The sequence below is a fragment of the Trachinotus anak genome, unplaced genomic scaffold, assembly GCF_046630095.1.
Source record: "Trachinotus anak isolate AG129_WGS33_773 ecotype Australia unplaced genomic scaffold, CSIRO_AGI_Tana_v1 ptg000032l, whole genome shotgun sequence".
In the NCBI taxonomy this organism is placed as follows: Eukaryota; Metazoa; Chordata; class Actinopteri; order Carangiformes; family Carangidae; genus Trachinotus; species Trachinotus anak.
Window position 1 is genome coordinate 1,176,379 of NW_027273883.1, and position 20,328 is coordinate 1,196,706.

The following is a 20,328-nucleotide window of genomic DNA, read 5'->3' on the forward strand; positions in this document are numbered from 1 at the left end:
CGTCCTCTCCTGTATCTCTGTGATGCTGCTGCTGCTGCAGACTGCAGTGCAGTGTCTCTGTCCTCCCACTCCCACACTGTGAGGCTCTTCACCTTGTCAACACATTAGTGCCTTGAGGCTCCATGTCTGCAGCTTATCCACTAAATTAAATATCATCTGCCCCACTGCTATGAAAGAGCATTAGCTTCTTCACATCACTGAATGTCTCGTAACATTCGCCTCATTATTGCTCCATCACTGTCTCAGTTTTCCTGTCATCAGCTGTTTGAACACTTCACATCAGACGCCTCTTCAGGTCAAACGACTCGACGATCTCAGAGCTGCTGCTGCAGCTGCTGCTCACTTCAGTCTGTGAACAAATCTACAGGAAGCTCAGCCAAAACTGCTCTTTCAAAATTTGGAAACGCTGCTGAGGGAAAATATTAATTCTGGCAGTAACCTGCACAGGATTTAAGCACTTTAAATGTTAATGTGGACATAAGAGGAGCAGTGTAAACGGAGACAACCGACTTTTACAGGAATTATCCTGCATCAGAGATGATGAGCATCTGTCCTCCTTCAGTGTCCTCAGGAAGACACACCTCTGACCTCCTCTGCAGACGGAGCAGCTAAAGGCGATTTCCATCATTGATCTGTCTGCCGATCATTTTCTTGCTTCATCAACTAATTGTTTAGTCTATAAAATGTCACAAAATAGTAAAATGTGTGTGACACAAGTTCCCAGAGGCTCGTTCTGTTAAAGCAACAGACCAGAAGTTTTCATCGCACCTCAGCAGCAGATTTACACCACATTACATTTTGCAGTTAAGGCTAAAGACACTGACTAACACACATCTTTTATCGTTGTCTTTTTTAAATGCTTTGATGTTTCATTGAGTTTTTCTTACACAATACTTTTTCTGATCTTTCTGAATCTTTTCAGAAACATTAGCAACCACTGCAGCAGAAGCTAATGAGGATCTGAACAAAGAATAAAGAATCTGTAAAGTCTCCTGTTACTTTCTCGATTCATCTGTTTGTCTATCAAACAGTGAAAGATGCTCATGATAATTTCCCGGAGCCTGTGGTGACTTTACAAAAGTCTTGTTTAGTCAAACCAAGAGTCCAAAACCCAAAGACATCGAGTTTATCAGAGCACAAAGAAACCAAGGACACATTTACATCTGAGATGTTGAAACCAGTGAATTTTGCCATTTTTGCTTCTCTTCTACTGTTGACTGTCAAAATTCAGGTGATTTTCTGTCCATTGACAGTTTAGTAGTTTCAACTCCTTTTTTTCTCTATAATCAATTATTTTCTTTGATTTTGTGTTAATTCATTTCCTCTGGTTCTTTAAGCTTTTGGAACAAATCATTTCTCAGAGCTTAGAACTTATTCAGGGGCATTTCTTCTTCTTCTTCTTGTGGGTTTGACTGTTTGTCTACACTGACATTTTTATTCACAGATAATCATCTGCACAGATCCTGTTCGCTCATCCTGCCCCATCTCAAAAACTCCAGGGAAACATCCACTGAGTGACGTTTGGTTTGGTCTGTTTTTCTGACAGGAGGCCGTCACAGCCCTGAACAGGGGTCGTCTCTGTCAGACATGAAAACAACATGACTTGATTTTGACTTGATTGTCTTTGATATTTTGTGGAGCCGTAAAGAAACGGCAGAAACATTAATCAGTCGAGGTTCAATAATAGACACAGTGTTGACTCCATCAGGCACGTGGCCCTAAATCTGCAGAAGAGATGCAAACAGGTTCACACAGCTGAACAGCTGCAGGTCACATCTGCATTTTATTGAATACAAAAACCACAAAGACAAGACGGAGCACTGTTTTAAATCACTGGCCACTGGTTTCAGCTGAGGTTTTTATTTGAAGAGTTCCACTGAAAATCACAGGGAAGTGGCCGTGATACAGGAAAAATGATACACTCATGAGTAAAATATGCAATACTTCAGAAAACTGCTTTTGAAACTTTTATATCTCATTTCTCACTGCTGCTGGGACAACAGAGGCCGTCACCAGCTGACAGCTTTGCTAAACATAGAAAATCACTGCAGGGAAGTGATCACTTCATCTCTGATCATCTGGATCAGTCTCAGCTTCTGCGTCTTTTATCTCACCTCTCATTTTTAGACCGCGCTGTTACACCCGTCCCTGCTGGTCACAAGGTTGAGCCGAAGGTTTTGTTGTTAAAATAACAAACATCATCGCAAATTATAGAGTCTGTCGCTGATCGACACTTGGAAAGGATTAAACATGGCTGTTGTTTGGTTAATGTGGGTGATCCACGAGTGGACAGCTCACACCTGGTATTAGAAAGTGTCTCCACGCGTCTCCAGTGACCACCTGTGATCGAACCTCACTTCCCTGCTCTATATGTAAATAACAGGAATTCACAAATGGGAACGTGGTCTCAGACTTTTGGAAACCCGCTGTACCTCACTTGTGTTAGTAAAGATTAAATACTTTTTGTTTGTAGCCAGTCTGACTATGACAGACGGGTCTGTTTTCATGTGTTTTTGAGGAAGGGGGCTGGGGACTAATCAGACTGTGGCAGAGGACGTCAGTAAAGGAGGCGGTCCTTCAGTGTGGCCCAGGATGCATTTGTGTTCACACTGCTAAAGAAAAAAGTGGCCCAGAGCACCGCAGAATGTGTCCTCAGTGCGTCTCAGGTGTGTTCACACCTGAGCTCAGAGCTGTCCACTGGTGATCAGATCACCTGAGGCAGATGTTAACACCAGGTCTGAACAGGTTCACTGTAACGCTGCGTTCACACACATAGATACAAAGTAGTTTATCTCAGCTCAACTACAGTCCTTCAAAACAAAAGCCTGTTATGACACAAACTGAACCCCTGTTCACTTTGACCTCTGACCCTCCTGACTGACACCATGTATAACTCTGCGTGACAAGACTTTGGACTTTCACCTCTATAAAGCTGCACACAGGATGCTGACCTACATTAATGTGACAAATCAGCCTTTACTGGAGTTTAATGGGCTTCAAAGATCAGTTATGCAACAACCGGCCTGTTTGCCGGCCGTCGGCCTCGTCTCTGCAGCGCACTGCCGTCCACCTCCTCCAGGAGACTCTGGACCCTGTCTGCTTCATCACTGCACATTCTTCTGAATACAGCTGTCAGTAAAACTCCTTTAAATGCCTGAGTTACTTCACCGTAACACAATATGTTTGTGCTGACACACAACAAAATGTGAACTTTACCAACAGTGTGGCCCGGAGACAGAGTAAAGGTCGAGCTGTGATCCAGTAAAAAAGCTGCTGTATCTGCACAGCGATGCCTCCACACACACAAAGGTAAACTGACAGGTTGATTTCACAGAGCGTGATTTCACAGTGATTACAAGCTCTGTTAGTCAAAAGCCTGACACTCTGCACGGGTGCACAGAAAACCCCCAAACACATCCCACACACTGACCTCCAGCTCCGTCTCACATCTGTTGATGTCGTCCGTGGACTGGTTGAGTTTCTCCAGCTCCCCCTGGAAGAAGAGAGGGAACGTCAGAGCGAGGAAGCAAACAAGGAGAAACATCCTGAACACACCAGGACTGTTACTAAGATTAATTTCAATACAAATTCATTTGCCAATTGTTTGAACTTATTGATCATTAAGTCTATAAATCGACAAAAAATGTTAGCACACAGCAGCACCTCCGCTCGTTTGAGGCTGCAGTGGCAGAATGACCTGCAGCAGAGGGCCTCGGGTCGGGCCGCTGAGGTCAGGACTGAGCCTTAACAGTACCGATCTGCCAGGTGAGCCACCACGGCACCATGATTAATCGATTAACTGACTGAAAAACATTTAATCAAACTGGTGATAACTTGTGGACAAGTACAACCAGTGACAGAAGACAGAAAAGAAGAGAAACACAATTATTCAGCCCATCAACTCATTTTCAGGCTGATATGAATATTCATGGTACAAGTCAACCCCTTCCTAGCTGTGTATTACTGTATTTCACCTTAATCAATTAAACAATGAGCTGATTGATATAAAATTAATTTGCAACTATTTTCATTTTAAATTTAAGTCATTTCTGAGGCAAAAGGACCAAACCTTCACCGGCTTCTGTTTTTTGCTTCTTTTTTGTGTTAAGTGACAAATTATAACAATAATCACCATTTTCTGACCTTTTCTAGTTACAACGATTGATTGATTGATTGATTGATTGATTGATTGATTGATTGATTGATTGATTAACTGAGAAAATAACCTTCAGTTATCAGTGAACACCAGATCCCGCCTGGCTCACTGTAACATCCACCCTGTCTTGTTCATGCTGTAGATGGTTGAGACTCATCCAGTCACTGCTCTCTCACCTCAGCTGTGCTGAGCTGAGGATTTACCCTCTGATCTGTTCCACATCTGAGTGAGGCGCACATAACCCGAACCTGTGCTCAGACAGGCGCAGCTGGGGCAGGAGGAGCGGGGGCGGCCGGGACTGCGTCCCCGCCGCCGGCTGCAGACGCGTCGGCCGCTCGACAATGAAAACGCATCGATTGAAAACCGCTGATCGATCCCGCGGATCGGTTACCTGCACTCTGGGGTCCACCTCCTCGTCGTCGTATTCCGTGTCGTCGTCGGACCTGGGCTCCCTCTCGGGCCGGTCCATGGCGGAGGTGGAGGACGGGTGTCACCGCGGAACAAAGACGGACCAGGCTACAGGCTCCGCGGCCGGAGCGGACTCATCTGTCTCCGCCGCCACCGAGCGCCTGGTTCCCGGAGCAGGAGGCTGCTTGTTGTGTCTCCAGGTTAAATCGATGTCCTTGTTTCAGAAGAAGACCCTGGAGAAGGAGGACATCCTGGCTTCTATCCGCACACCGAGCAGCCGCGTCTCTCCCCGCTCCCTCCGCTCTGAGCTCCCGGCTCCACTGACCGGAGCTCTGCCTCCAGCCGGGCCCGCCCCCCGGGGGGCCTGGGCCGGATCACGGTGACTGGTGCCCTGCAGGTGGAGCCTCACAATGAAAGACTTGGTTCTTTGGTTGATTGACAACATTGCAGATTAGGAATATTTAAATGACCCATTATTTTGTGATTCTAAAGCAGGTCCAGGTTCTATATTCATACTGTGAAAGTATCAAAGCCTCAGTCCGCAGAGAAACTGTAACTTTGTGATGTCACAACAAAGCAGTCACCACCAGCCACGCCCCAAGCCCCGCCCACCTGGACCCACCCTCCAACCTTGCAGGATTTGGTTTGGAGTGTCTGTCTGAGTGCTGTTTTACTTCTGTTTGGGCTGATTAATTCCTGGTTCCTCTTTGCTTCTCTGTTTTCATGTCTAGTGTTATTCCTTTAGTTTTTCTGGTTATTTGTTCTTCACCGTCGTGCTCCTGAAGCCAGTGTGAGTCGACTTTAGCTTAGTGACGTGGAGCATCATGCTGCAGGGAGGAGCCCTGAACACAGACTGAGACCCTCAGACCCTGGTTGATTGGTATTAAAGGGTCAAAGTGAGATAAGAAAACACTCCACCTGTAGCACCACCGGCCCGCACTGCTGACACAGACCATGCTGGGTTCATGGTTTCATGCAGTTCATTCGGACTCTGATTTCTTCTATGTAATGTGTGAATTTGTCTAATGTCTTTTTTATTTTTTGTGAGGCAGCTTTTGTTTTAATGTCCAGAATCTATCTATCCTGATATAAAACACTATCTCACTGTAAAAATGATATTCACCATGACGGAAGACTGCATCCATATCAACACCAGTGTGTGTCCTGGTCTTTGGACTGACTGCGAGGTCGTGTTGTCCTCTGTGTGTGAGTCAACATGTCCCAGTGCCACAGAGATCAACTTCCCACCACTTACTTTTCTAGGCATTCGTTAGCTGCACATAAAGAACATTTCATTAAGTTAGAAAACATACTGAGAAACAAGATGTAATATAATTACAGTAAATGATTTAATTATAGGCTTTGACGTGTAGGTTATTTATGAAGCATCAGCCACTGTAAAGAGTCCTGTGCTTTAAAGAAGCAAAGAGTTTTATTTAACGCAAAATGTGTCATTTTTATTTCAATATTCTTATTAGTTTATGAGTGTAGTGTCATCTTCATCAGAACTAATTTCATAAAAACATGTTTATTCCTCAGTGAGTGAAGCTCTCTGTGGTTCCCTGTGTGTCTTTGTGTTCAGATATTAATGTGATGTTTCCTAGAATCATTTCAAGTTTATCCTTCTCCTTCAAGTTCTTCAAGAGCCACAGCTGACCCTGTTGACGCTGACTGTGAGGTCTGTAAACCCCACCCCTGTCCTGCTTTAATGCTAAATCTTTACATATTTATCATTTTTGTTAATAAAATCAGTGACATCCAAACTAAAACCCTCCCAGTGTGGGACTGTTTTATCACCGTGAAGCTGTTCCAGTATCTCGGCAAATAAAACTGAAACTATTTGCACTACAGACACCAGACTTTCGCCTGACTGAGTGTACTGGATTCAGATCCTGCCCTGTACTCAACAGCGTTTCAGAACAAACCAAATTCAGTTTCAAACTGAACACAATGGAACTCAGTTCATTCATACCTCCCAAAACATTTCTGAAGGATGCAGCGTTTCTGCAGAGAGAGACTTTCTCTTGACACACTGGCATCAGCCCTGACATCTTTTGTTTTCATACCTGCTGCTCACCAGAGGAGAAAGTACTGAGGACACAGGTTACATAACCAGCTCAGGGAGCCTGCTGACCTGGAGGATGGAGGCTGATGGAGCAGCTCAGACACCGTTTAGATGTTTCAGCACTAAGGAAGGAGAAGACACTCAGCTGAGCAAAAAGAAAAAAACCTTAAGCTCTGCAGCTTCACCTGAAGGAAACACGTATCTGAGGGAATATTACACATATGTATCATCAGTGAAAGAGTCCTCTTTCAGATTGTATGTTAGACTTTCATATTCAGAAGTCAACATGTTTGTAACACACATGGAGGTAATCAATCAGCTCAGAGTGACAAGCACTGAAATTTTGTGGGTCTCTCAAATGATCCAATCACATTGTGTGAAACTCATGCTTCAGTGCAGTATTCAGTGAGATGGTTCTAGGATTTTTAGACTCAATATATTTAAATTTGACAAACAAAAATAAACAAATTAATGAATAAAACAGTTTTATGTTTCCCATTATAATTAATGATAAAGGTTTAAAAATGGTTTTAAACCTTTATCATTAATTGATGATGAAGCCCCCGCGATGAGTCCTCTCATCCATGTGAATTTCACTTCCTTGTCACTTTGCCTGTGTGCTGCGGCAGCATACCTTTTCTGGTATGAAACTGTGTTTTACATCAATACAACTCAATGGAAGTGACCAGAGGTCAGATTTAAAGAATTTGACATGTATCACAATAAGTGGTGAGATGCAGAGAGACCTGAGTCTGGTGGTTATTCTGATCCCAGGCCACAGCAGAGAGGAGGCCAGCTGTGGGTGTCAGTGCAGAGCAGTGGGCTGAGGACTGATGGGGCTAAAGTGACACAAAGCTCCACTGTGCTGTGCAGGATTTAGTGTTATTGGAAACTTTGTGATCTCCCACTATTGTGAGTTTAGACAGTGTTTGCGATTTGTTTTAAAAAAGCAGTTATATGTATATGAAGATGTGTAACCATGGGAACCAACATGGAAAGCGTTTGGTGTGCAGCCCGTTCACGCTGATCCTCTGTCTGACGGGGAAATGAGAAAAGTTTAGGAAGTTTATTAGAAAATGAGCAGTGTTTGGAACACTTGAAGTCCGCTGCAGGAGTTCTGATACATTGATAAATTAAGATCAGCGTGAGAGTTGCTTTCTAAAGTAATCAAGTTCCATCAGGACTAAGTGAGCTACATTAACACACAGCTATCAACAAGCAGTTTCCTGGTTCATCCTCGTTCCATGAAGGTGTACGCCGACATCTGTACCAGGCTTGTTTCACAAGGCCCCCCAGTGTGGCTGCCAGGGGGCGGTTACAGCCTCTGAAAGTCCTGTTCATATAACACTGAAGGTGAAGACACAGATATGCTGACATGTGAGGTCCTACACCTTCCTCCTGGCCCTGTGGAGCCTGAAGGACGTCCACAGTCTTGTCAGCATGTTCCCTGCCTCCTCACGCTGCTGGTGATTTGTCTGAATAACAGGATATGTCAAACCCTTTTTAAAAGAGGAAGAAACAGCCTGCAGTGTCCTCTCCCTGTCCTTAAACCTCGGACACAACTCTGACACACTGACCTCTGCATGTGTGTGTGTGTGTGTGTCTGTTAGGTAACTGTCATCATGATATATTGCTGCTTCCAGCTGAAGAATCTGTCAGGAAGTCATTTGGGATTTGGAAATGAAATGTAGACAGTATATCTGGGATAGACTCCTGGGGACAATAATCAATCTTAAACCTTCAGTTTTAAAAATATAAATATGAATAAAGAGTATAAAGGATTAATATGACACTGTCTGCTGGACTTTTACCAAGAAAAATACTGAGCTACAAAGGATGTTGTGCATTAAGATGCATCACATGTCAGAAATTCCCAATATCTCTGACTCAAAATTACAGGTCAGAGGCTCATGTGAATGGTTTTTATTATTACATTATGTTTTTATTATTATGGGATGTGAACACAGCATTACTCCAACACTAACCCTGAGCCTTACAGCAAATGTGCCATAAAATTAAAACTGCTAAAAATCTCAGTAATAGACGTATTCTCTCGGAGTTAACTACAACCGACACTTACAGTCATTTGTATTTGACTTAAAGAAGATATAAACATATTTCATGAAGCATTTATTCATCTTTATCGATGCATTAACTTGTGTTAGTTTATCTTATTCTGAAAGGAGAAGAGATTCCACAAAATAAATAAAAGTACAGCAATGTGAGGAAGCCTGTGACATGTATCACAGAGTAAGTTCTTTCTAATTCCGTCTCTGTTATGCAATTTTCTAAATATGTGAAATATTCCAGCCCTCATGTGGACCTGCTGAGACAGGACGTTGTCAGTGAATTCCTGATATCTGCAGAAAACATGAAGTTCAGTTTTGTCTTGATAAAGTAGATGCTGGTTTTGGTTCCCAGTGTTCACTCTGCTATCTCCTCTCTTGATTTCCCTCTATGCACTGATGTGAGTGATCAAAGAAATACAACTTACGCCTACTCTCGCCCTCGTTATGAGTAACTCTGGATAACAGTGTCAGCTAAATGGCTAAACTGTGAGTGTAACTCAATGTGGTCGGCTAACAGTGTGTCTGTGTTGTGAGTAGCAGTCGGACAGAGGCTGCATTCACAGAAGAAGAGAAGCAGATTGTATCAGATTAAATTTACTTACATTAACTCTCCTGAGTGACTCGTTGTGAGTGGACCTGGATGAGAGTGTCAGCTAAATGCCAGAGTCGAGAGGGAAAGGCGCCAAATTCAGTAATATAGGAGGAAAGACGCTGAGAATTTAACTCCAAGTATTTGGTGTTGACAGAAAGTTGACTTTCCTACACAGCTGTTAATTAAGTCCATATTACAGTCTGATAATAAGGGAATTATCCAGGTAAAATGAAATGAATTTCAGTATAAATTCTTCATCATATTCGGTTACAGTGATTGTTCAAGAGCAGTTATTCGTGCAGGATGATGATTCCCAGTGATTTTAATCATCAATGAATGCATTTGCCATCACCCTGACATCAACACTTCCACTTGTGCACAGAATAAAACAGACTGATATGAAAGTTACTGCACATCTATTTTCCCCAGAGGATGGATCACATCTTCCTTCATCACCACGTTTCATGAAATCACTGAGAGTTAAAGAAAAAAAAGAAACTATATATTTGTGAGGTGTTTATTTACATCTTCGTTAGGAACCAATCGGCTTAGGGCTGAGTACCGGGGAAGTTGGAGTGGAGAATGAAATGATCCATATGTACCACAGATTGGAGCGAACAGTAATACTGCACTGCTCAGGATGTTACATAACACACGGACACAGAGAGACCCTGCTGCGAGGCTGGACGCCTGACCTCTCTGGACCTTTCTCTTTGACTTCCTCTCTGCCTCCTGACGACAGGATGAGGAACTGGGATGTGCTGTTCTTTTCAGGGACAGCTCTTCAACGCAGGATGCAACAATGCTCCAAACACACACTGTAGATTTTGGTCATTTGGCCTCAGGAGCAGCTGATCCAGAACCAAATCTGAAGCACATCGAGAAGCTTTACTGCTTTACTGGTTCGGCAAATTAAGGAGGTTAGAGGTCACAGCCCCCTCAGGATATTCCTGTCACCCTGCAATGATAATGTGTGACATGGGAGAGGAAGACAAGGGTCTGAAAGAGGCAGGATTTCAGTATCTATATTATGTTTTAGACCATCAGCCTCTGAGACTGAACACAGCAATATGGAGAAGAATGAATTTCATTTGTGGTGTTTAAATCATAAAAAAATGACACTTGTTAATGAATTGAGGTTCAAATATTTATGGTGCCATAGTGGAAATATGAACTGAGAAGACATTAAATTTCAGGTTAACATAAGACTCGTGGATATGGATCTGATCCCCCCTGAATTTAGATGTGTAAGTCATAATCTGACCATTTCAAAGAGGAGATATAAACGTCACTGTGTTCCACCATTGTGTAGTTAGTTTTTAACAGGAATATTATTATATATGAGTTTATCCTGTTTTCATGAAGCGAGAACCTTATTAGTTTAATAATGTTATCAGATTTAACTTTAAAAATGATTCAGCACTGGGAGCAGCAAGGCGTTCACCAGTTAACCAATAACATGTTTCTTCAAATAATAATGGCTGCTTCTAGTTGATGGCTGAATATTTGCCAACGTGTGCTTGTTTGCTTATGTGTAATGTTTTTACTGATTAATTTATGTATTTATGGATTGTAAACTGTTTGCAGAATCTCTGGCTACTTTCTTTATTTCCTTGTTCTCTATGTTCATCTTGAGCATAAATTAAATAAAGATCTGAAAAAAGTCTAAAATGTTTGTTACTTGGAAAATTTCACAGTTCTCTCTGTCAACTTTTGTCATTGAATATTTAGCAACAGACAGTTTATCAGAACTACATTTTCAAAAAGCTGTAGAATGAAATACTCAGTATACTTTAGGTTTACTTTAACTTAGTAACTACTTCACCTGCTCAGCTCACTTGTTTTTATGCTTTCTGTGAGTAATCAGGGAAAATTTAACCTTGTCAATATCAAAAAGTCTTCATCTGACAGAACGAACACGATGATCTTCACATTCACTGAACAGAACACATTGTAATTCTGCTGTTGAGACAAAAACCTCCCATCTCCTGAGAGAAATAGAGAAGAAGCAAAACTTCATCTTAAGATGTGAAAGTCTCAAAAGTTACAAGGTTTTCACCCGACAGCAACAATATGTTTCAAATTCAAAGCCAACTTTATTTCCACGTGGCCACAGAAGTTGAAAAAACTTTGAGAAGATGCATGAACTATACACAGTAAACTGAATGCTTGCTGCAAAGCGTTTCCACATTCCTGTCTTCATTATCATAAAATATATTTAATTGGCACTGAGGGTAGAAGGCACAAAACTAAAACACCCTCTAGCACCCTCTAGTGGTCAACAGCAGCAAATCCTCTACATATGCAGGGTTTCACTTTATTTTACTGACTCTTCCAAGGCATTTTGGAGATTAATCAATTTCACTATTGCAAAACATTTATGCCTGAAATAAATATAAATAGTGTGAGTCAGGGGTATTGCTGTCTAAAAACAAGCGCTGAAGAGGCCTTTAATAACTGTCCAAACACATGAAGGATTTGAGGAAGCAGTTGATCTCTAAATACAATTTAATACAATTTAACCATAAAGAAATTAATAATCACTTATCAAATCACCATCTGTCTCTTGACTCTTTCCTTTTAATTCTTCCTGTTGCTAACCAGATGTCCACAACCGACCGATAGCAAACACAATGTGGTCCGGCTGGCATCAACATAAAAGTTTTTATCTTTGGGTAATCACAGTGATAAGCTGAATGAAAGGAGTTTTCCATTGTTTTTAAAGACAATTCCTTATTAAAACATTTCAAAACATTATTATCATTATAATTATAATAATAATAATTATTATTATTACATTATTATTATACTTTTTTTTTTACACATTATCTTAACAAAATTGAACTGTTATGCAAATAATTTGGCCGCCCACTTGCAACACCTTCACAGCCCACCAGAGGGCCCCAGCCCAAGGTTTGGAACCAGTGGAATAGAAGATATGTATTTACACACAGGTTTGTTATGGAGGTCTTTATGAGGTCAGATCATGAACGGCTCCTTCTCACACATCCAGTAGTGACGGTCTTCACAGTGGTGGATGAACCAGGTCTTTAACCACAACATGGCTCCATCAATGTTTGCACACCTGCAACCCCTGGTGTTCCTACACTCCCGCTGCAGATTCACGTTACTAGAGAACAACACAAAATACTGCTCTATTGGATTTGCTGCAGGTGGAACAGTGCAACACATTTCTGGGTAAGGGTAAGCAGGTATAGAAAATGGCTGTATGAAGGGATTTGATGACACCTTATGGTTTTGTCACTAGTCTGTGACCTGCTAGCTGATTGGCTAGGACGCCTGCCATTGGGGCCAAATGCCCTGAGCAGCAAACCCTGGCTGAGCGGACATTTCCCGTCTGTCTGCTCTCCAATAAAGGCATAAAATCTGTGATAAATCTGGGTTGAATACAGGACAGGACATGCTTCACAATGTAGCACAGTAGTGTAAAAGTGCTGGTAAGCCTTACGCAGTAGGCAGCAGGTTTCCATCCACCCATGTCCATTTGGCTGAGTATTTGTCTCTCTGAAGACTCAAACCCATCCACATTTGGACAGCTCCAAAACTACGGACGACATTCTGTTGGGAAGGCATTGTATGAGAAATGGTTTATCACTTGTGGTTGGTGAGGTCTACAAGCATTAAAGATGTGGAGCCTCACAGGGAAGGGCAGAACAGGACCGGGCAGGGCAGGAAGGACGGGGTAAAAGGGGACAAGACCAGATGATATTTATCCTTATGGTGAGTTTAGAACAATTACAAGTGTTTTTAACAGTTCAGTGTTTCAACAATGTATACATGGCTGTAGAGAAATATAGTTTATGAATTCATAAGAAAAATCACAAGTACCTCTTCCCTGTCATTATTCAAAACCACCAATTGAGCTCCTTTACTCTCACAGTCTTGTCTGGCATGTTCCCAGGTGCCTGTCATGGAGGAAAGCTGGTAACAGCTGGACTTGTATGTCCACCACCCCAGGGGACATTTTGGGGTGTTTCCTTCTGTTAAGGAACAGGCACAAGTCAGGACACATGGGGATAAGATGGGACAGTACAGAATAAGAAGGCCAGGGAGAAGACAATACACGACAGAACAGTATGAACAAGGACAGGACAAGGTGGGACAGGGTAATGTAAATGAAAGGGTATGACAAGACAGGACATAAGACAAGGGAGGGCAGGACAGGAGAAGACAGAACAGTAAAAGGGAGGACAGTTCAAGACATGCCAGAATAGGACAGGAGAAAAAAAATGACAAGTCAGGATAGAACAAGGTAGGAGAGGACAACTCAAAAGAGGACAAGACAGGACAGAGATGACAGGAAGAGAGAGGACAGGACAGAACAGTATGAGGAAGGACAGTTCAAGATGTGCCTGAATAGGATGGGAGAAGACAGCACAAATGGCAAGTGAGAGCATAATAGGTCCAAGCAAAACAGGACAGAACAGGACATGAAAAAAGACAACAGGACAACACAGGACATAAGACAAGACAGGAATGGACAGTTCAACATATGTCAGAACAGGACAAATGACAAGTCAGAGAAGGATAGTTCAAAGTGAAACAGGACAAGGAAGGACAGAACAGAGTAGGTATGACATCTGGGGACAGCTGTGTTTTGAGTTAAATGCTAAAGTCGGCATGCTAACATGCTCACTATGACAACAGTGACAATCGAGGGAGCCAACAATATTACCAGTGGTGCCAGATGAAATGTCAGGGGGTCACCAAGGCGACCACAATTCAGCATCAAAAATCACTTACCTATTTCCATTTTTGCCTGAAGTTCCTTTATCTGATTTTGTTGGCCTAAGACTCTCTCTTTTAGGACGTCCGTGTCTTTGACAAGGATCCTGTTAGTGGCCTGTAGTTCTTCCTTTTCCTTTGCCAGTTTGTTTTTGTCTTGAACCAGTTGGTCTTTATCTTGAAGTAGCTGTTGTTTCTCTTGAATCAGTTGGTCTCTCTCTAAATTCAGGGCTCTGATGTCATCAGTGGAACTGTCTGACTTGTTACGAGACCCAACTGAAAAGGGGAACACAGATGAGATGTTTGTGGTTTGGGACTAATTCTGAGTGCGACCTGCATGGTGAGGGTCACGTGTCCGACTGGAGCAGCCGATCTAGCGCTACCTCCAATGAGCTTATCTGCCAGCCTGTTTATTGATACTGTGAAATGTTATTATTATTACTGTGATAGATTACACTGGCCACGAATTTGATGAAGCCAGTGATTGTCTCCAAGTAGACGAGTTAGCAAGGAAACCAAAAACTAGCATAGCAGAGTCAGGTGACCCTCATCTTGCAGGTCTTCCAGAAACAGCTTTGACCTCTCCACAGATTTAAAAGTCCTCACTGGTTGCTGGTGATCGAATGGTGACTCCACACAGTCAGTGTGCCTGGCTTGCTTTTCAAATGGTGTGGGTGTGGGTGATGTGGAAGGTGGGGGCTGAGACTCACCAGCCTGTAGCCGAAGAGAAACATTGAGAGTGGCCTGTACGATGCACAGCAGGCCGAAGCTGACTCCAACCAATCTGTTCATCTTCGACCCTCCTATAGGTAGATTAAAAAACATGCACACCAACCACCATAATTCTATTATCAACATCAGGAAAAATGCAGTTCTATGTCTCACTAGCTGTGTTTATACAGGGTTATCTAATGCAGCTGTAGCTCTTGAGTTCACGAAGCCTCTTCAGTTTTCCACCTCAGATATACAAACTTGTTAACACATCTTTCATTTCTATTCTTGTGGTTTACTGGTGCAAATGTGAGAGAAATGCACAGAAGAATGAACTCGACAAAACAGAGGTTTTGCAGAAGCAATCCTTGAAACTATGAGGAAGTGGCTGTAAAGTAAAGATACCAATGAATGTCACTGATGTAATATTAGGAAAAAGTACAAAACTTTTTCTTTGTTTTGCGGCACCGTAAGGAGTCACTGGTGTTATAAATGTATATATTCAATTTAGACAGAGGCAGTTTGTGAGTTTCTATAAATGTGCTTTAAGAAAATGACTCAGCAGTAAGTCAGGGATTCACCACATCAGAAGATGCTTCATATATATGAAGTGTTATATGCACAGAAACACAACTCACTAAATTGTACTTTAAAAAAAAAGTACTTTTAACTATTGGATAATAACGTTGTTCATTATTGCATATTTTGAACAAAACATGAGAGCAATGTGTACATAAGGTGGACTTCTTAAAGAAAAAAGTTTGCAAATCAACTGCAACATTTAATCTTGAAAAAACATTGCAAGCTGCCAGGAGTAAAAATGTACAGAGTGAAACCAAAGGGCTTTACAATGAAACAGAGGAGGTTAAAAAACAAAAACATTTTAACTCATGAGATATTCTGACCTGAACGACAATCATCTCTCCTCTCCCCTCCATTCCTCCCGTTAACAAATGATGAATTGACGTAGGGTCCTGTCTCCATTCTCCCTACAGCGACAGTGTTGATGGTCAGAGAAGGCACTCCTCTGTCCTCTAAATTGCCTCTGTAATTTAGCCATCAACTACTTCTCTGGTCTTCATGTGGGGGTGTGTGAGGTCATCATCTCCTGTTCACTCTGACTGATTTTGATAGTTGTGTCACTAACCACAGATAACTAAAAAAGAAGTATTCTGCACAAATTCACTGACGAGGGATGAAAAATACAACCAAAAAAGGGACTAAAAGTACCGACCTGTCCTGATTTGAGCTGTAGCTCTTTCTTTGGAAGTCATGCTGCTAATGTGTCCGGCGTATGGGAAAAAACAGAAAAAACAAAAGCAGAATAAGAATGGAGAAGCTGACAAACAGCAGCAGTGACTCAGACCCCTGTTATAGGTGGGTACTGCATACTGCTGCTTCAAAGGATCTAACCCTGTGACCCCCCCACCCTCAGTGGCCACTTAACTTGTTTAATTTGAGTGACTGTAATCTTGTACATTTAAATATGTATAAAGGCACTTGTTCTTTACCTTTTATACCACAGCTTTAGTTACCCTTTTCTTCCCAGATTCATATTTAACAGCTGTTAAAATATGATGCACTGCTATAGTTTACATTGCCCCACAGTTTATCTAATAACTAAAACCAGCAGTAAAATGCTGCATACACATTAATGCATCATCAATTTCACTCAGTCATATAATCATCATGAATCCATGGACCGGACCTGCCTGAGGGTCCACTCCAGGCTGCTGCTGGTGGTGGTGTGATGGTGTGGGGACTGTTTTCTTGGCTCACCTTGGGCCCTTCAATCATGGTTTGAACGCCACAGTCTATCTGTGCATTGTTGCTGACCTTGGTTTCTTGAACATGGCATTGAGTTCAGTGAACTTCAGTGGCCCCCCCAGTCTCCAGACCTGAATCCAGGAGATCGTGCATGAATGTGCAGCTGAGAAATCTGCAGAAATGATGTGATGCAGTCACGTCAACATGGAGCAGAGACTCAGAGGAAAGTTTCCAACATGCTGTGGATCCATGACAGGAAGAACTGAGACTGAGAACTGAGAGCAAGGGGAGGAACTACACAGTCACAGTGTAGTTCCTCCCCTTGTAGTCACTTTCTAAATTTAAATAGCATCTTAAAGAGATATGTATGCTGCTCTCATTGAATAGAGACATACAGAAAATACAGCTCAATTCTTAAGACAAGCTTCCTCAGACCACACATTGCTCAGATGTCCTGTGACAGTGGAAAACTACTCGAATAATAAAAAAAACTGCATAGTGATATGTAGGATCACATTAAAGACAAAATAAACACGTTATCATTGAAAACTCAAAAATTGAGCCCCTATAAAAAGCTGAAAAGAAAGTGGTAAGGTTCTAGTTTTCAGAGAGAACGGAAACAGCAGAGAGATGCATCCTCCACCCACACATTAGCGACACGCTCACATGTGCAGCAAATGGGACATCAGTAAATGAGTGTGGTGACACTTTCAGCTGGTCTCCGCCATTTCTAACTCGTGTTGAGTCCTCACATTCTCTTGTGTGTAAACGGCCAGAGTGTGTCTTGGATAATGACTCGGTTTACTGGACCTGTGCTGCTGTTGTTGGTGACTTTGTGTGTGTCGTCTGCTGAGGACACAGGTCAGTAAACAGCTTTTGATTTCTGGGTTTCTCACACACATTCTTTGTTTTCTTGATACGAGATAGTGTCAGTGTCAGGAGAAAACCTCAGAAGACACAAGTAACACCTCAGTTCTGATCAAACAGTAGACCAAAGTACACAGATGTCAAGTCTCATCTGAACTAGCTTAGCTTTTTAAAATCAGTTTTTCTGTTAATACAGTGGCGGCTGAAGGGAAAACAAGCCTGGAGTTATAAGTATAGTATTTGATATTTGATATTTTGATGCTCAAACCTTGTAGAGTTGTATATCATTGTGTTGGATTGTGTTGTTAATGTGCTTATTCGTCTGCCAGTTCATCTGTTCCATTCTTGTGAACCTGATATCTCAGTAACACCTTGAGGGAACTTCTTCTAGTTTGGCACAAACATTCACTTGGGCTCAGAGATGAACTTAATAGATTTTGGTGGTCCAATGTCAAAGGTCGAGGTCACTTCATCATAATGTTCTGCAAAAACTGGTAGGTGGAGGAAACAACCACAAGGTGGTGATTCTAGTTTTCTGCTTGTTTTCGTTTTGATGTCCAAGCAGCTGTGCTGGGTGTTAGAAATAGCTGATGAAAGCAATGAGGAGGGAAATGTGATCATAATTTCCCCGCTAACAATAAAACAGATTTGCTCCTTTTTTGTTTTCATGTTAGAAGTTACTTCAACAGTGTTTATATAGCAGGTGTATTCTGCGTGAGATGAGGGCGAATGGCAACCTGACAATGACAACAGGAAGCTTCTATTTCTGGCCATGAAGATGTACAGCACGTAGCTGGGGTTTTCACTCTTTCAGTTTTTGTGTTGATTAGTAAAAAAGGTGCTAGTACATGGATTTTCGTCTTTGAACAAAGCCAGGCGAGCCGTTTCCTCCTTTTCATACTGAGCTAAGCTAACCGGATAATAGATGCAGATGTATAGTCACCAGATGAGTACGTGACTGGTGTCAAGCTTCTCTTCTAAGACTCGGCGAGAAAGCAAATCAGTGTATTTCCCAAAATGTCAAGCTATTCCTTTAAGCTATTAAAAGTGAATCAGTGAGTTTCTAGGACTAAAACGAGGGTGAAACATACTTATAACTATTTTGTTGTTTCCTTTGTGTTCTAGATATCTTAGTGGTCCGTTACCAACAGAAAAGCATGGCTCTTGCCAGAGGCTCATCCGTCAAACTATCCTGCGAGGCAAACTATGACTTAGAGCAATGTGGCCTGGTTCACGTCGTATGGTGTCATACCTCCAAACAAGGTGCTGAGCTGACCGACCCCCGCAAGTACCTCACCACGGTCAACGAGACAGAGACCGCTGGCAGCATGAGGCGCAGACAGGTCGTGACAGAGATTCTACAACTGACAAGAGAGGACAACGGTGAATTTCAATGCAAGGCTCAGTGTGAGAAAGGAGCGAGTGCAATGGGACATTTCATCAGGCTCACTGTCAGAGGTATGGTCGTGATCAATGAGGAAAATCACTAACTTTTATCATTTTAACTGTAGATTTTTGTGTCTTCTTGGAAGTAAAGTAGGGAAGTGTTTTGACATTATAATTGACAATTACTCATGGGTACAGTTTTGTAAACTTAACAAAAGCAAGTCTTCACCACTCTGGTCCAAAGAGCAATATCTCAACAATCAGTGAATGAATTACCATGACTTTTTTCACATACACCCAAGAAACATTCCTTCTTGAGGTGGTTTGTCAGGTAAATGCAAAATGAAGTTTTTCTGAACATTTTCTGATGCCTCGTTCTGCTGTTTCGTTCTCCTGTAGGTAGATCACCTGAGTGAGATGGCTCTGTCCTCAAAGGATTAAAGTGCTCCAACAAGTCGAGTTCACCAGGTTTCACAAAGCAATGTCTTTTTTGTGTATATTGACTTTTCATCATCTACTATATGACCCTGTGTCCTTGCTTTAAGATGTTAGCCTCGACAGCTAATGATACATGTACGTTGGTGAACGTTTACATTTTCTTACTCTTCTACTGTACGTACACTGACACGTCTTCACCGTCCATTAAATATGAAATTAAAGCTTATTTACAGTATTTCTTCCTGTTCTTTTTGACCCAAGCTTTAACAGGAAAAAATGAGCCCACAGGTCGTCTGTCAGCAGGTTACTATGACCCATAGTTAGGTTTTGTTGCTAGGTGACATTTAGTGGTCGTGTCAGAGGTATGAAACATCGTCCAGTTTTAATTTACATCGGGACAAAGACAGGATTTCCAACATGAAATGGTTCTCTGTCAAAATAAAGTCAAAATAATATAAAGCAATTTGGAAATATAATTTCCATGGCAGTGGACTGTCAGGATTGTGTTAGGAAACAAAGCCCTGCGTTCATTTCTGAAGTGAGGGCTGAAAAACTTCTGCAACAAAGCTTCAAGGTTGAACAAACCTTCAGGTACCTGCTGGTCTGCCTGTGCAGATACTGATCAGAGACACAGTGTGAAAACCCAGATCAATCGTCAGCAGCATAAATTAGCCTCGAGGCTGCAGCACAGTGCAGTCTGCTCTCATTCAGTTTCCTTCCTGCTGCCGTTTTCTGAGGGTCGACAAACCCACAAGATGACAAAGCCACATCTGTTAGAGCCAAAGCAGCAGAATCAGCCTAAACACACACACACACACATATATATATATATATATATATATATATATATATTTACAGTCTTTGCATGCTGTGTTATCTCTGATTGTAAACTAAGAAACTAATAGGAGTCTTAGTCACATTCACCTCGTTCACTAAACGTTTTGATTTCCGCTGTGGAAAAGCCATCATAAATTACCCCCCCCCCCCAATTCAGATCACCTGTGGTAGAACTATAATTAAATGTATACCCAAACCCAAGGCCCTGTTCAGACCTGGTATTAACATCTGTCCTGAGTGATCCAGGACGCATCAGGACTCATCCGAGATCTGATCGCTCTGACCA

General features: G+C 42.1%; 3 protein-coding genes across 6 annotated transcripts in view; 1 reads left to right on the forward strand and 2 right to left on the reverse strand.

Moving 5' to 3' along the window:
* sh3bp5b (SH3-domain binding protein 5b (BTK-associated)) overlaps positions 1-5,006 on the reverse strand; it is a 35,479-nt gene extending 30,473 nt beyond the window's left edge. Inside the window, exons 1-2 of the mRNA XM_071468259.1 lie at positions 4,548-5,006; positions 3,431-3,493 (exon numbers count right to left, since the gene is read on the reverse strand). Of these exons, the coding sequence (XP_071324360.1) occupies positions 3,431-3,493; positions 4,548-4,625 (141 nt within the window). The 5' untranslated portion in view covers positions 4,626-5,006. The remainder of the gene's footprint in view (positions 1-3,430; positions 3,494-4,547) is intronic.
* A 6,361-nt stretch (positions 5,007-11,367) lies between these two features.
* LOC139613626 (oxidized low-density lipoprotein receptor 1-like) lies at positions 11,368-16,799 on the reverse strand. Of its 4 annotated transcripts, XM_071470429.1 has the most exons (9): positions 16,456-16,799; positions 15,982-16,025; positions 15,653-15,736; positions 14,747-14,839; positions 14,055-14,312; positions 13,140-13,291; positions 12,760-12,869; positions 12,540-12,652; positions 12,283-12,420 (listed from the first exon to the last, which is right to left on the reverse strand). In XM_071470429.1, exons 1-8 carry the CDS (start codon positions 16,542-16,544, stop codon positions 12,541-12,543), a joined length of 942 nt encoding a protein of 313 aa, XP_071326530.1. In that variant the 5' UTR covers positions 16,545-16,799; the 3' UTR covers positions 12,283-12,420; position 12,540. The 4 variants fall into 4 exon arrangements, with proteins under 4 accessions (XP_071326528.1, XP_071326527.1, XP_071326531.1 ...); XM_071470427.1 differs by lacking the exon at positions 12,540-12,652 and having other exon boundaries at positions 11,368-12,420; positions 15,982-16,022; positions 16,456-16,797; XM_071470426.1 differs by lacking the exon at positions 12,540-12,652 and having other exon boundaries at positions 11,368-12,420; positions 16,456-16,797.
* A 254-nt stretch (positions 16,800-17,053) lies between these two features.
* LOC139613627 (uncharacterized) lies at positions 17,054-19,431 on the forward strand. Its single transcript, XM_071470431.1, has 3 exons — positions 17,054-17,375; positions 18,507-18,839; positions 19,167-19,431. Exons 1-3 carry the CDS (start codon positions 17,306-17,308, stop codon positions 19,181-19,183), a joined length of 420 nt encoding a protein of 139 aa, XP_071326532.1. The 5' UTR covers positions 17,054-17,305; the 3' UTR covers positions 19,184-19,431.
* The last annotated feature ends 897 nt before the right edge of the window (positions 19,432-20,328 follow it).